The 15,208-nt window shown below is 42.0% G+C and overlaps 2 protein-coding genes across 3 annotated transcripts; both read right to left on the bottom strand.

Moving 5' to 3' along the window:
• Positions 1-1,087: 1,087 nt before the first annotated feature.
• Positions 1,088-4,125, bottom strand: LOC120703893 (probable calcium-binding protein CML21). Of its 2 annotated transcripts, none has more exons than XM_039988098.1 (5): positions 3,903-4,125; positions 3,157-3,432; positions 2,467-2,666; positions 1,867-2,041; positions 1,088-1,463 (listed from the first exon to the last, which is right to left on the bottom strand). In XM_039988098.1, the coding sequence occupies exons 2-5, from the start codon at positions 3,350-3,352 to the stop codon at positions 1,360-1,362; spliced, it is 675 nt and encodes a 224-aa protein (XP_039844032.1). In that variant the 5' UTR covers positions 3,353-3,432; positions 3,903-4,125; the 3' UTR covers positions 1,088-1,359. The 2 variants fall into 2 exon arrangements, with proteins under 2 accessions (XP_039844032.1, XP_039844033.1); XM_039988099.1 differs by having other exon boundaries at positions 1,088-1,460; positions 3,903-4,121.
• A 680-nt stretch (positions 4,126-4,805) lies between these two features.
• On the bottom strand, positions 4,806-14,071 carry LOC120703891. The gene is made up of 14 exons (XM_039988096.1): positions 13,611-14,071; positions 8,972-9,053; positions 8,754-8,857; positions 8,362-8,488; positions 8,173-8,267; positions 7,813-7,936; positions 7,238-7,318; positions 6,643-6,741; positions 6,309-6,494; positions 6,127-6,214; positions 5,972-6,042; positions 5,832-5,900; positions 5,596-5,739; positions 4,806-5,433 (listed from the first exon to the last, which is right to left on the bottom strand). Exons 1-14 carry the CDS (start codon positions 13,649-13,651, stop codon positions 5,236-5,238), a joined length of 1,509 nt encoding a protein of 502 aa, XP_039844030.1. The 5' UTR covers positions 13,652-14,071; the 3' UTR covers positions 4,806-5,235.
• Between the last annotated feature and the right edge of the window lie 1,137 nt (positions 14,072-15,208).

A 15,208-nucleotide genomic window follows, 5' to 3' on the forward strand; every position in this document is an offset into this window, starting at 1 on the left:
GAGGAGCAACTTCTAAGGGCGTTAAAAGACCTCATAACTAATAATTGCAGTATTGAAAATAAGCATCAATTAGCATGAATGCTATGAGTCGAAGCATGTGTATAGGTTTGACCCAACAAGACCGTTGACATACCAGAGAGGTGTCCAACTTATAGTATACACACACGCACTGTGTGTTGTAGGTTTCAGCACAATAGAAAGGGTGCCTTGCCTGGAGTGTCAGGACTCCAGAGGTAATGACTTCTCAAGGAAGGGCTTTGTTTATGTTGACATTACATCTATTGCTGAGCTCTATAGCTTATATGTATAAACTATACAATATTTGACCATTTGTTGATTTATGTGATCACATATTGCTGTGTTGTGGGGTCAGCAGCTAACAACACTAACTTCGCTACTGGAGAAAATTCTGGTTTAAATTGGTTCCCATTTGCACCCAACCAGTAATTGAGATGTTGCTGGAAGAGTAGGGTTTTTTAGAGGCCAGAAGAATGGTTGTGACACTGGTCTCCATATTGAGTCTGCACAATTTTTAGTTCCTGTTTGCAAGTCTTTGTAGATCTTGTGTTTAGAGCTCTGGACCCCTGTTCCAAAGCTCTTGTTTGTACTGGCTACTATTTTTTCTCCCTCTAACGAAAAACGTGCCAGGCTGGATGGTGAAAAAAGTGTCTGTAGATCTCTGGTAGAGCTGTTGGTCTCATGTTCTTCTGAGGTGGATGTTTTTTCAAAGAACCTCTTCGAAGAGGACATGGAGCTCATTTCACTTAAAAGGAAACAATTGATCTGGTTTATGAGGAAAACTGAGCCCGAAGACTCCGGCTTTGAAGACGGATGTTCTAAACTCTGCCATGTTTGCCGTGCATTATGTGGTATTATGTTGTATGTCATGTATTTATTCATTCAATGGAACAATGTGATTCAGTTTGGGCAGTGCTCCAAAACTCAAATGGGGAAAAAAGAATTCCAGAACTTTTTAGTGCAAATCCTCTGTTCTGTCAGTACAACCATACCTGGATTAAAAGGAAGAAATATTATAGAAATGGACTCATTTCATCAGCACAAGTCCAGCCCACTCTATAGACAATCATTCTAGCAAAGGAGACTGGCATATTGAGGTTTTCATTTCCTGTCCCGTTAATACGTATATACTGTAACAAACGATGCAACAGATAGCAACTGTACCATGATACCAGTGTTCGGACATACAAGGCATTCTATTAAGAACATAAACATAAACATAAAGATGAACAAGCAATCAATGAACACCGACTACTCCTTTCCTCTGTCATTCATTTCCAGCCACTTCAGGGCTGATCTGGTCCTAACAATTGAACAATAACCAGTCTTTGCACTCGGTCCTCATTCATCGCCATCCTCATTTTCATCAATCCCTACCCAGCGAGTGAATGCAAACAGAAATTCCTTGAAGCTCACCATGCCGTTCTTGTCCCAATCCATTTCTTCTGGTGCCATTTAAAAAGGGTAAATCAGTAAATGTTAGGATTGGGAAACGACAATGAGTTTCACAACACCAACTGAAATTATAAAACTGTATTTTTATAATAAGGGACGATTGCTGCAAACCATTTGGTAACAGGTAAAGTACAACTTTAAATGACTAGAGGTGTTGAACAAACATTAGGAAGTTTGTCATTTTCATGAGTAGATGCCTTTCTTTTGCAAGAAGCATTTTGATTTAAAGACACTTTCCCCCCAATTCTACCTCTTTTCTCTCTCAGCAAAGACGGGCAGGTACCAGAGACTCGTCCAAACCAGAAGAAAACATGGTGGTTCACTTCACGAAAAGGAACTTTGACAAAGACTAGTAGGTCATGGTATGGAGCTACCAAGAAATGGAAAACTCACCAAATCTTTTCATGGCTATACGCCCAGATGAGCGCTCTCCAGTTGTAGTCTCATTTATTGCTTCGATCATCTCATCTTTGCTCACGTACCCATCTTTGTTCTTATCCAGGAAGACAAATGCATCAACCAAGGTCTCAAAAGTTGCCTCAAGATTTCCTAGTCCCATTTTTATTTTCTGTGAAGTAGGTCAAGGGAACAGGAAAGCGCCTGACAGAAACGGCATAAAAGATCTAAAGTAGAACCTGAATGCAGGAATTTTCACATGTACAATGTGCTGAAAATTTGGGGCTTAAAAACAACCCTTCCCCAGACCCCGCACAGTGCGGGAAGCCTACGGCACTGGGTACGCCCTTTTTTTAATGTGCTGAAAATTATATAACCCAATTAGACTTACAGTGTGATGAGAATTTCATGGAAAACAGTTTTCTGTTGATACAGTGCAGTGGTATCTTAAAGTGTGCCAGTAAGAGGCATATTTAATTCTATAAACGAACTACCAACTAAAATAACATTTGCATGCCTCCGTAGCAACACTACACGATGTGAACAATAAATCTAAGGAAACATTCAGATTGCTATTATATGAATTATGAAGGATACTGCTTCTGTGACAGCTGGTTCATTAAGAAGATAAACAAGGCACAGAAAGACAATGAACTCATTGAAACTCATGCCCATATCTTCATTTATATCACAAGCTTCAAAGAGATCACATATCTCTTCCTCTGTGAATGAGATTTCCAGCTTCTGAAAACAATGCTTCAGTTCTTCTTTATCTATTTCACCATTGGAATCTTCATCTGCAAATGAAAAGGCAATCCACTTCTTGACACATGAGTGAGAATATGAAAAAAACAGATAAAGCCCAAATTAATTAGCACCAGTTAGTGAGTACTCATCAGAGAACAACATTCTCTTCCACATGGCTCGTTTTGATTACTGCCTGTCATACATGCTTTCTTTTGAAGTACAAAGTAGAGACTGGATATCTCTAGCTCTCTATAACTCTACCTTCCAAGCTACAAACATGTATTATATATTTAAATGCTTAGGAGCTATGCGTACAATGATTTATTAAATGAATAAATAGAAACTTATATGTAAAACAGCATTTAATGGGTTACTCAAACTGTCAGGTCTGGTTCTGAATATTGAGAATACTGTTGATAAGATATGCTCCATCACCCCCATCACAGGATTGCCCCCATTGAAATTTCACAAACTATATGCATGAAAGGATATTAAAGAGTGACTGGTGGTCCAGAGCACAGGCAAAGGTGTAGGACTCACCAAATTGCTCGAAGATAGTCTTGCATTTCCTAAAACTCTCATCGATTCTGGGAAACTTCATGACGATACCATCGAACGATTTCAGTGTAGTTCCATGCAACGCTCTCTGCTGCATGGCACCCACCATCCTCGCCTCCAGCTTTGAACCATGGAAACTCCGCTTGCTGGTGTCTTGCCGTCCAAGTACAGCCCCCATGCTATCAGTTCAGATACTGACCCCCAAAAAAAAAACAGTAAAAGAAGTCCCCAATCTGCTACACACAGAGCAGCTGAAATCTGAAAATGAATAGCAACCGAGTTAAGCATCATCGCTCAGGCATGGCAGCTGTTCCAGGTAGCACAATACTATAACGCAAGTAGTGGAAGCAATCAAGACACTGAACAAGAACAAGAGGCTGTCTGAAACTCTGAACTCCGAACAAACTGATTGAATCACTAGAACAGGATTTCACCATCGTAATCACACACCATATCCATATGCAAGCATGGAATCGGATAACATATACATCAACAAGAAACAACAGAGTATCTTAAAAAAAGGATATCAGGTGTTCCCGATTCCACCTGAGGAAAGGGGAATCCTAGCCACTTGGTTCTCAGAGCACCACAACAATATTCCATCAAAAGTAAATCAAGAAGCAGGAAGCTGCGTACGCTCAAGAAGATCGACACGAGCTAGCGTGGAATCAAACGGCGGCGGGAAGGTGGGGGGAAAAGAAAAAGATTGCAAGACGAGGAGCGCTTGCCTGGGACGCCGCCGCCGCCGCCTCGCGGCACCAGGAGAATCCGGTTTCGGGGAGAGCAGGAAGGATCGGCGACGTGGTTCCCGCGCGGAGTCCCGCGGGCTGGCGCTCGGAATCGAGGGGGAAAGGTGGGAGCTTTGGCCTTCGGGGGGAGGGAATTCGCAGGCTGGTTATTCGATTCCAGCCGCGGCTGGGCTCAGCAAGACAGCAAGTCAGCAGCAGCAGGAGAAACGGAGCACGAGAGGAGAGGGTCCGGTGCGGAGAGCACTGAGCAGCGTGCTGCGTGCGGGACGGTGGGCCACTGCCTCGCCGACAGGTGGGGTCCACAAGTGGCTCCGCACCACTGACATGCTGGGCCCGCCGGCGCCGAGGGCGGTTGGGGGAGGCGTCGCTGGCTCGCTGCGGCGACACGAGCGTCCGCTGTCGCTTGGGCGTTGGGATGACCAACGGGGCGATGACTTCACTTGCCGTTGCCGAGACAAACACGCTGCCGCCTGCCGGCGTGGACGCTGTGGACGGTGACACCCTCGGCTCCTGGAGACTCGAGGGTCAAAATTGTCTGGTGACGAGACGCCGAACTAGTACGCTTTTGGAGTCCAGCATGAAGGGAATTCAGGGCCATGTCGCTGTCTCTCATCATGCATCGACAAAGGCAACGGATGCATTGCAATTTGTATGTGAACATGGCCGAGAGGAACGACACTCGCAAACAACACAAACGCGATGGTCTAAAGTACTGGAACAGCGAACAGCGTACTATGCTGAGTTTAATTTTGGGAGAGCATCACGGATGTTTCGAGTTAAAGAAAAAAAAAGAGAACTTTCAAGTGATATTCAAAGATTGGTGATTCAAGTTTGCAAAACAGGGAAAGGTACGTTTATCTTCACTCGCACAATCAGAGAGAATGGTTTAGTGACAAAAGGCAAATGCGAAGAATGAGCAGTTCACCGACCATTTCACGCCAGGTACAACAGTACGAGTCACCGAGCAGCATCGAAATGAGAGATTCTATCGATACAACTCGACCTTCAAACCCTACACAAATCCTGAAAGCCATGCACTGACGCCCCTTCCCCAACCACAAGTCACACAGCACAATTCTACAGCCATGGAATTTACAGGATTAAATTGGAACGAATGTGGAAGATTGGCAGTTAACACACACTGGGGCTGGGACAATCCATGACCTGACAGAAGATTCTAAGCAATGTTCAACCAATGTACACAGCATGATCAGTGCTGAATGTCAGGAACTAAGTCGGGGTGCAGTCTTGTTGGTGAATCATCAGTGAGTTCATAGCAGATTTGCCCGAGTTAATTGTGTATTCACAGTAGTCAAGACGACTTGGTTCTCTTGTGTCGAGCCTGGCCTTGGAGACACAGCCGGAGACGCTGGGATAAGTTCTCCCCCATCTCTTGCCTCTCTTTTTTTAGCCTCTTCCATAGGGACCGGTTCTTCTTCTCCTTTGGGATCGTGAGAGGCTTCCTTCGTATCCGTCTCAGTGGTGTTGCTAAAGCCCTTAGAGTCATGCTCTACATTTTGGGAGAAGATGATGAGATTCAAGATCATTATGATTACTGGATCACAGATCAAGTCAAAGGACACCACGAGTTTGAAAAATAGCATATTAATTTGAGTAGCAAATAAACAGAAAAGTTGCTTGCACCCAAATGGTACAAACTTAAGAAATGTACCTTATGCTTATGATTGGGTATCCCAGGCTGCTCGCCTGAAGATGATCCATCACTAGCTGCGCCCAAGGAAGAACATCTTCCCCAGCTCTCTCTGTTTGAGCTGGTGTATGAGCAGCACTCCTCAGTTTGTCTGTTTGCTTTATCCTAACATGTAAAGAAATTTCTTAAGTTCAAGTAAAGAAATCATGAAGGTGATTATCTTTTGGGCAAATAAACTATGCAGGATCTGCTTTTACCTCTAAATGACACTCAGTTGTGTTGCTGTCCATCTGAGTGAGGTTATGATTTTCATCCAAAAGGAAATCCTGCACTTAAGTGGAGATATCTAAGTTAAGATCTCAAGTAACAGAGGGAAAACAACCAACAATTGACTTACCAAGTCATTATCATTTTTGACAGATAGCTGATTTACCCTCTCTGTCAGCAACTCAACTACTGATTTTGTAGCTGAAACAATGAAAAAGAAGTCAGCAGGGAAGAAACAGCTACTTAGAAGTATTACGCATGATAATTAAGGAAGAAGAGCCACACCATTTGTAAAATTAGTTGTAGCAGCTGATGAACTGCCTGCATCAGTGCCGGCTGCCCGTAGACCATTGATGATCTCATACAATAAGCTCTGAAAATTCGAGTAGATGTATAGGTAACCTACTAGGAGAGCTTCGTACAACACAAGGCAGAAGATTTCACACAGAAATGAAGAGAAAAAATACCTCATTTGTACCAGGACCACCCTTAAAAGCACCAAGGTTGTAATACTTGTCAAATTTATCAGAGCATGTTGAAGGAAATTGAGGTGGGTGAAGAACGTTATAGAAGAATATTGAAACAGAGTCATAATAAAATTGAGGCCTTGGGGAATTGTGATCACCCTCAAATTTGATTAAATTTTTATCCCCCTGCAGAGAAATACAAAATGTCAACAAAATGGGCAGCAAGACAAAGCCCTTCAGCAGGAGCAATCACCACTGATGAGAATGTATTTATAAGATATGAGATATGTATGTACTGGTCAGCCTTCCTAAAGCAAGCTAGAGAGACACTTACTGCATATGCCTGGTGAATACGTTCTGTGTGATGTGGCTGGATAAACATATCATTCGATGCATGTCCAAATAATGCAGGAATAAACGTCTTTGGTGCAAACTGGTGAAGCCAAAAATAATCCCAGAAAGAGAGGCTAATCAGATCCTATGGGTTCGACTGAAAGGTGAAATTGATTATGCATGTAGATTTAAAAGAACTAAGAAAGATTGCAAGTACAACACGAGATTTTATGCTACAAACAATGTGTCTCAACTCTCAATCAATCTCATGTAGATGCTCTACTTGTCTAATGTTAGTATTCACAGCGAAGGCAATTGTGAAGCTTAACTTGGGCAAAAAAAAAAGACGCATACAATGAAACATTCATTTTCTTTTTGTATTGCATTCAAGTCATCCAATTGAAATCTAATCAAGTCAGGTCTAAGCTAACCATAAACATTTTCTAACTATTCCTTAGCATTCATTCATAGGACATACATAGTCCATACTATTGTCCTAATCAATGACCATAGCTATAACAAATTGTTCCAGTCCAGTTTATTAAAAAAAATTTACCAGGCTCTTCAGTGATTGAAATTCTATTATAGAAACGAACCTGGACAACATTAAGATCCATTATGTCAAATTTAGCTCTTCTCTGAATGACGCGTCGCATGTACTGAACAGCCATCTTAACCTGAAAATATATGTATCACAACAACCATCAAATGATAATATAGCAACAGACAGTGAGCAGTTGAACATAAGACGAAGCAGGAAAGACTATACTATGGATATTTACGAATTAACAGCAGCACTTTTCCTATTTGGTGAATCATTTCTAACCTACAACAAGCAAACATTATGTCATGGAACACCAGCAGCAGTGAACAGAAATCAGGTAGCAAATTCATAGTGCCAGGATTAGAAAAAATACTGCATGGGACATCAACACTAGGATCATGCACCCTAGTGGTCTACACTACAGAGAATATACAGAGCTGCAGGACATCCCAAAAGGCTAAACAGTATAATTTTCTGGTTACACAAACAAGCCTACTATGAACATTTGTTATATTAAAATACATGTCTGTGCCTATGATTACATCATAAAAAACACATAAATTGCAGCAATAAAATGCAACTTTAATGAAAACAGAGAACCAAACATTCCGCACAAGATAATCATACCGTGAACTTAGGGGCTCGTATTTTGTAAACTTCTACAAGCTCCATCATTAAGTCATATAAGTTGGAGAAAGCACTGTCCAAAACCATGCCAGAAATTGAGGGGTCTTCTGCTCCATACAGCAGGCTGCATCAAATATATGGACACATATCGTGATGAATTACCAAAACAGAACTATACCAGAAGAGCTAAATATTAAAGATACTTTCTTAATTGAATGCAAGTATCAAGATGAAAGGCCAAGAGGGAAACAATTTAATGGCCGGTACAAAGTCTTTAAGATGCACAATTTGTAAGAAAGATATTCTTCTATAATCCAACATAATGTTGAGACAAAGTAGAGAAAAAAGCATTGTAGCTACCTTGTAACAGCACCCATTGAGCGCCCCCAAAGGCCTATACAAGAAACTTGCTTATTATTACGTAGAAAGGACACCGCACATTTGAGATCCTGCTTCTGGGAGTACCGGAATAGTAATGTTTTTCAGAACACAGCAATTAAAATATACTATGAATGCTGCAATAATTATATAAATATAATGACTATGCACCTCATGCCAACCTAGGCTGACATACTCTCCACTTGATAGCCCTGATCCCGCAAAGTCAAGCGTAAAGAGGGTGATGTTTGACGGAAGAAGTATTACAGCGGCTTCATTTGCATCTGCCCTGCATCCACTGCATCAAATTAATGAAGAAATTTGTTAAATGAGTCAAAATGGCTATTGATGAGAGTAAACAGAAATAGCATTTATCTTGATAGCTCATAAGTTATAGCTAGCACATAAACCCAAAATAGTGACTGGGCTTTAAGCGTTAACTACTGTTGACAAGTAAAAGCTTCAAAGTCCATTTGATCAGAATGATTAAAATGTCTGATCAGCAGAGCAGTTTATGAATAAATAAATTAATAGCACGAGCCAAAGTCAAGAAATGTACGTACCTATTCCCATGACAGTAGATAACACACGGAAGGGCAGTGTCTTCCGGTATGACAGCAGGAACATAGTGGCTGCATTTTAATGTCTGACCTCTTTCATTAGTAAGCTGCAACATACAAGTACAAGAATAAGGCTAGCATGCAATGATATCGATAGTCAGCACCAAGTCTTCACAAATGAATGACACTAAAAAATCCACATAATTGTGTCCCTTACTTGCCTCCAAATCTAGCCTTTTGTACTTCCTTCCGGCAAGAGTAAACTCCGTCTCCCATAAATACTGGTCTGGGTTGTACTCTGCACTGTAAATGCATTGCCAGTTAATCTCCACAGACCAGGAAACAGAGACAAAACAATTTGGAAGATACCAAAACCTGAAAGCTTTCGATCTTATATATTTTATCTTGCATTTTAATGAAAAGGCACAAAGTTGTTTCAGAAAGGTGCAGTTGGTATGAATGCACATGTTAACCAGATGCAAAAGCCATTTTCGGTTACTAACGCAGGCCAGTTTGGTTCTGCCACTAAAGTACATGCGATTATGATGAGCCAGTTGCTCAACTAACACCCGGTACAGAATTCGCAATAGCAAGGCAGAAGAAAAGACTGTTTGCTCCAATCCTAATGTAACATCAGTGGTTGCAATTAACTCCACGGATTCAAGTACTTGAAGAACAGAGTTTCATCTAGAGGCTTTATGGAGAACGAATATGCAGACTTTTGTGATAGGCATTATGTGGAATTGTAGGGGGGTGGCAAAAAAAGGTATGCAGACTTTTGTAAAAGATTTACTATGGGAATTCCAGGCTGATTTTGTGGGCTTCCAGGAGACCATCAAAAAAGATACCCTCTGAGCTTTTTTTAGAAAAATTGATCCTCAACAAAAATATGTCTGGCACTGGATTCCATCTAGAGGTAGATCTGGAGGAATCTTAAGTGGAATAAAAACAGAAAGATTTGATATTCTCTCCTCTAAAACAGGCACTTATTTTATAATGGTGAAAGTTTTTGACAAAAAACTGAGGAAAAACCTTTGTCTGGTAAATGTCTATGGACCAGCTCAAGATGAAGGAAAGGAAGTTTTTTTGACTGAATTGGCTCAAATTTGTTCTGAAAACAAAGACCCTATGTTGCTAGGGGGAGACTTTTAACATTTTAAGATTCAGTGATGAGAAAAATAAAAACTTTCGACCCAACAGGTACTCTGACATGTTTAATTTAATTATCAACTCCTATGCTTTAAGGGACTTGACTTTGAATGGTGGGTTATATACTTGGAGCAACAATCATGAGGATCCTACTCTGGAAAAACTTGATAGATGTTTGATGAGCGAGAACTGGGAATCTCTCTTCCCTCTGTCCAATCTGAGAAAGATCCCAAGATACCTTTCTGATCACAACCCTCTGTTGTTGTGTACAGATCAAGACAAAATCAAGAACAAAACCTTCAGTTTTGAGAATTCCTGGTTTAAACAGGACTTTCTACCAAAAATATAGGAAATTTGGGGGAGAAAAGTCACAGCTAGCTCTGCAGTAGAGAGATGGTACATAAAAATAAATAGAGTTAAAAAATTCCTCAAAGGGTGGGGACTGAATTTGAAAGGACAAGTCCGACGATACAAACATTTAACATCTCTTACAAGATGAATTAACCAAACTAGAGAAGATGGAGGAAAGTTCCAGTTTACCTGCAGATTTATTAGACAAGAAAACTTTTATTCAAACGGAGTTGCAAAAATTATTGGAAGAAGAGGAAGAATACTGGCATAAGAGGTCCAATCTGAATTGGCTGCTTCAAGGTGATAACAATATGGCCTTCTTTCAGAAAGTGGCTAATGGAAAAAAGAGGAAAAATACAATTTTTTGCTTACAAAAAGATGAGGAATCCATAGTGGAAGATGAAAAGATTTTGGAACATGCTACTATGTACTATAAAGATCTCTTTGGTCCCTCAGAAAATCCTACCTTTAAGCTAGACTCATCATGTTGGGATGAACAAGATAAAGTGACACAGGAAGAGAATGATCTCCTCTGTAGACCTTTCACTTTAGATGAGATACAAACAGTCATTTTCTCTTTGGAAAAAAATTCTGCACCTGGATCAGATCATATTCCAGTGGAGTTTTATCAAAACTGCTGGGAGATTATCAAAGAGGATACTATGGATATGTTCTTGGAGTTTGAAATTCACAATTTAGATTTGGGGAGACTCAATTATGGAGTTATCACCCTCATACGGTCATACCCAAGCTGAAAGAAGCAACCAAAATTCAACAGTATAGACCCATTTGTTTACTAAATGTGAGTTTCAAGATCTTTACCAAAGCCTTGATGCTTCGGTTTGAAAATTGTATGAGCAGAATTACAAACGTCTGCCAATCAGCGTTTATTAAAGGAAGAAACATTATGGATGGAGTAATGGCACTTAATGAGGTGTTGCATGATACCAAAATTAAAAAGAAAGATGGGCTTATTTTGAAGTTAGACTTCGAGAAAGCTTATGATAAATTAAATTGGGACTTCCTGTTTAGCTTCCTGCGGCAGAGAGGTTTTTGTGAAAAGTGGTGTCGTTGGATTAAGTTGGTGGTTACTGGGGGTACTCTGAGTGTAAAAGCAAATGATCTTGTGGGAAGTTACTTTCAAAGTGGCAAAGGTGTGAGACAAGGGGATCCTCTGTCTCCCTTACTGTTTAACCTTGCAGCTGATGCATTAGCAAAAATGATACAACAGGCCCAAAAAAACGATCTAATCCAAGGCCTGGTACCTGATTACGTTGATAAAGGCATTGCAATTCTCCAATATGCGGACGATACAATTCTATGTCTGCAAGATGAGGACGACACAGCTCAAAATATGAAACTTTTGCTTTATCTCTATGAACAGTTGTCTGGTCTTAAGATCAACTTTGAAAAAAGTGAAGTGCTTATGATATCGCAAGATGAAGGAAAATCCTTGAGATATGCAGAACTATTCAACTGTGCAGTTGGACAGTGGTCTATGAAATACCTGGGGGTACCGGTTTGTGGTTCTCGCCTTCACATTAAGGATTGGCTGAATCTTGATGAAAAACTTACTAAAAGATTGGGAGGTTGGCAGGGGAATTCACTGTCCTTTGGGGGGAGGTTAACCCTGCTGAATTCTTGTCTTAGCAGTATACCAATTTATAGTATGTCCTTGTATATGCTACCAAAAACAATTCACAAGAGGTTAGACAAAACAAGAAAATGTTTCTTTTGGCAGGGAGGTGGAATAAAAAAGAAATACTATCTAGTGAAATGGACAAAAGCAGCCAGGCCAAAAAATAAAGCCGGGTTGGGCATCCAAGATCACTGGAAATTGAATGTCAGCCTTCTGTGTAAGTGGTGGTGGAAGTTGGAGGCTTGCCAGGGAATTTGGCAGACAATTGTTATGAAAAAATATGTGAAGGATAAAAATATAGCACAGCTGAAAGTAAAACCAGTGAACTCGCCGGTCTGGAACGATCTGTTGAAAATAAAGGACATTTATCTGAAAGGAAGAGTAATGTGTGTGGGAAATGGACAGTTTACTGATTTTTGGAGGGATTCTTGGTGTGGCATGATCTCTCTCAAAGAGAAATTCCCAGATTTATTTGACATGTAATGAGACTACAGGATCAGTAGCCCTTTTTGCAAATAGAGGTTGGAACCTGACATTTAGAAGATGGCTAGATGAGAGACAACAGGAGAGCGTGAGAAAGCTGAGGGATATGTTGGCTCCCTGTGCGTTGTCAAATGAAAGAGACTATCCCAAGTGGCTGGGTGAAAGAGATGGTCAATTCTCAGTCAAATCCCAATATGCTTCTCTATGGGCAGCTGATACTGAAGATAAAAATAAAAATCTTTGGAAGGCAAAAATCCCTCTGAAAATTAAAGTATTTATGTGGCTAGTGAAGTCTAATGCTATTCTCACTAAGGACAATTTGTCCAAAAAAGGGTGGCAGGGAGATCAAACTTGCTCCTTTTGCAGTACTCCAGAAACTATTGAGCATCTTTTCTTTGGTTGTGCAATGGCCAGATACTGTTGGAGTCTAGTTTCTATTGTAATTGGAGCTGACTGTAGACCATCCTTCTCACAATTTTGGGTGTGGGCTGCTAAATACATGCCTCATCATAAAAAGATTTTCATGGTCGGTCTGGCAGCCATTTGTTGGGCTTTATGGAGAACAAGAAACTCTATTTGTTTTGAAGATAAGAAATGTCGATCTCCTACTGAGATCATCTGCTTGGCATCATCTTTTCTCTCTTATTGGGCAGGATTGCAAAAGCCCCAAGGCAAGTTGGAGCTGATGATGGGTGCTGAAGCTCTAAAGAACACTGCTCTGTCCTTCCACCCACAGGAAGCTCCCCCTGAAGACGCGGGCTTGGTTCTTCTTCGGTAGACGCGAGCTGGCTTCCCTCTTTCTGCAGGAGATAGTTTCAGTACTTTTTGCCCTCTGCATTCCCGGCTGGTGGTAGTCTTTGTTGGCTTAGTTTTTGGTCTTGTTTCGGTTTGGGTGGCTGTGTCCCCCGCTTTGTAGACTCTGGCTCCTCAGCCTCTTGGTCGGGCCAGCAAACTGCTGGTTACTCCGTTCCTTTTCTTTGCAGAACCTATGAACTGATACTTCTGTAATTTCGTTACTTCTTGAAGTAATGAAGTTCGGGTGCGGCCCTTGGTGGAAAAGAAGAACAGAATTTCATAAGCGCTGCGTAGACATAGTTAGAAAATCAAAATCCATCCGTTTGCATCTACAAACCGTCGCTGACTATGGCGTAACGGCCGCCAAAAGTTCAACCAACCTGCAGTTGCATCTTAGAGCAGACCAAATTCCCGCCACACGCGAGGGGGGATAGGGTGATTACCGAGGCGGCCGGATGACGAAGTTGACGAACTGCTCGATCATCGCTTCCTCACGACGGCGCGGCGGCGGCGGCAGAGGCCTCCGGGGCGCATGCGCATGTACCCAGCGACGACCTCACCAACTCTTCCTCCCCCAAACTCCTCCCACCGCGCAAACCCGCCTAAACTCGCCAACCCAACCCGACCCAACGCCCGCTGCCAGCTATTCGCCCGAATTCCGACCCGGCGGGCTCAGATCCGCGCGGCAACCCTCGGGCCCCGGCGACCCGGAGCCCGGAATGCTCGCCGCGAGCCGCAGGGCCCGCACAGCGGGGACGGAGCAGGGTGGTCGCGGAAGCCTCCCCGGGCGGCGGCGGCGGGGCGAGGTGGGGGCACGGAGCCGGAGGAGCGAGGCGGCTGGGACGGGACGGGACGGCACTACGGAGTAGTAGCAGGCGCAGTGTGGCGTGGGAAATGTGAGCGTTAACGAGTAGGAGTAGGCGAGGCCGCGGGCGGCGGTGGAGCCTAGCGGAGGAGGAGCAGGAAGAATAATAAATGCGGGGGGTTTAAAATGCATTTGTTTCTTTTTTTTCTCTCTCTCGTGGCATTCCTTGGTTATTTGCTTTTGTAGTTTAGGTATTGTTTAGATCTTTATTTGTAAACGAAAAAATATGTCACATCGAATGTTTTGATACATGCAGGTAGTATTAAATGAAGTTTATTTACAAAACTTTTTTCATGGATAGGCTGTAAATCTCGAGATGAATCTAATGAGTCTACTTAATTCATGATTTGTAGCAGCGATGCTACAGTAACCATCCACTAATTATGAATTAATCATAAATTAATTAGCATCATTAGATTCGTCTCGCGATTTACAACCCATCTATACAAAAAGTTTTGTAAATAGATTTTATTTACTATTTCAAATTAGTAAGATTCCATCGCAAAAATTTTTTGCGTTGGAACTAAACAAACGGCCTTAGCCCTTGAAGTTTTGCTGTTTGGCCATCTCGCCGCACATGCGCGCCGCAAACAAAGAGACGAGGAGGATACCGCGTACTAGGTGTGGTAGGTGGTGTTGATCTTGCTCATGTCGTGTCTAGGGCTTTAAGCTAATGGCGACGTTTTGGGTTCTGGTGTTGGATATTCGCTTTCGGTCTACTAGGTTGCTCATGGTTACGATAAGGATCGATTTCATGTTTAAAAAAAAGGTTACGATAAGGATGTTGTCCATGAATGGAGGGGGAAGCGATATCACCACTAATACGATGCATGCACGACGAACGGTTAGTGCATACGACGGCGAACGGTTAGTCCTTGAGACATCAGGAAGAAATTGCCCCGTCCCATTCCTGATTTCATGAAACTTTAGTTGCAGGCCGGAACTCAAAGGTGTCTGGGGGAGGTGGAGCTCGCCACCGTGCGGGAGGAGAAACATCGGGAAGGAGAAAGCAATATTAGGATTGAAAAACGGGTTCATCGGTTATCTTCAATCAAATGAATGTGTACCGTATAGAATGAGCTCGAACTGAATTGCAAGTATCACACTAAAGATCAAGTGCGTCGGAACTTTCACTTCTCATGCCTTCGTATATTGTTGAAGACAGTAGAGGTGAAA

The sequence above is a fragment of the Panicum virgatum genome, chromosome 4K (assembly GCF_016808335.1).
Source record: "Panicum virgatum strain AP13 chromosome 4K, P.virgatum_v5, whole genome shotgun sequence".
In the NCBI taxonomy this organism is placed as follows: Eukaryota; Viridiplantae; Streptophyta; class Magnoliopsida; order Poales; family Poaceae; genus Panicum; species Panicum virgatum.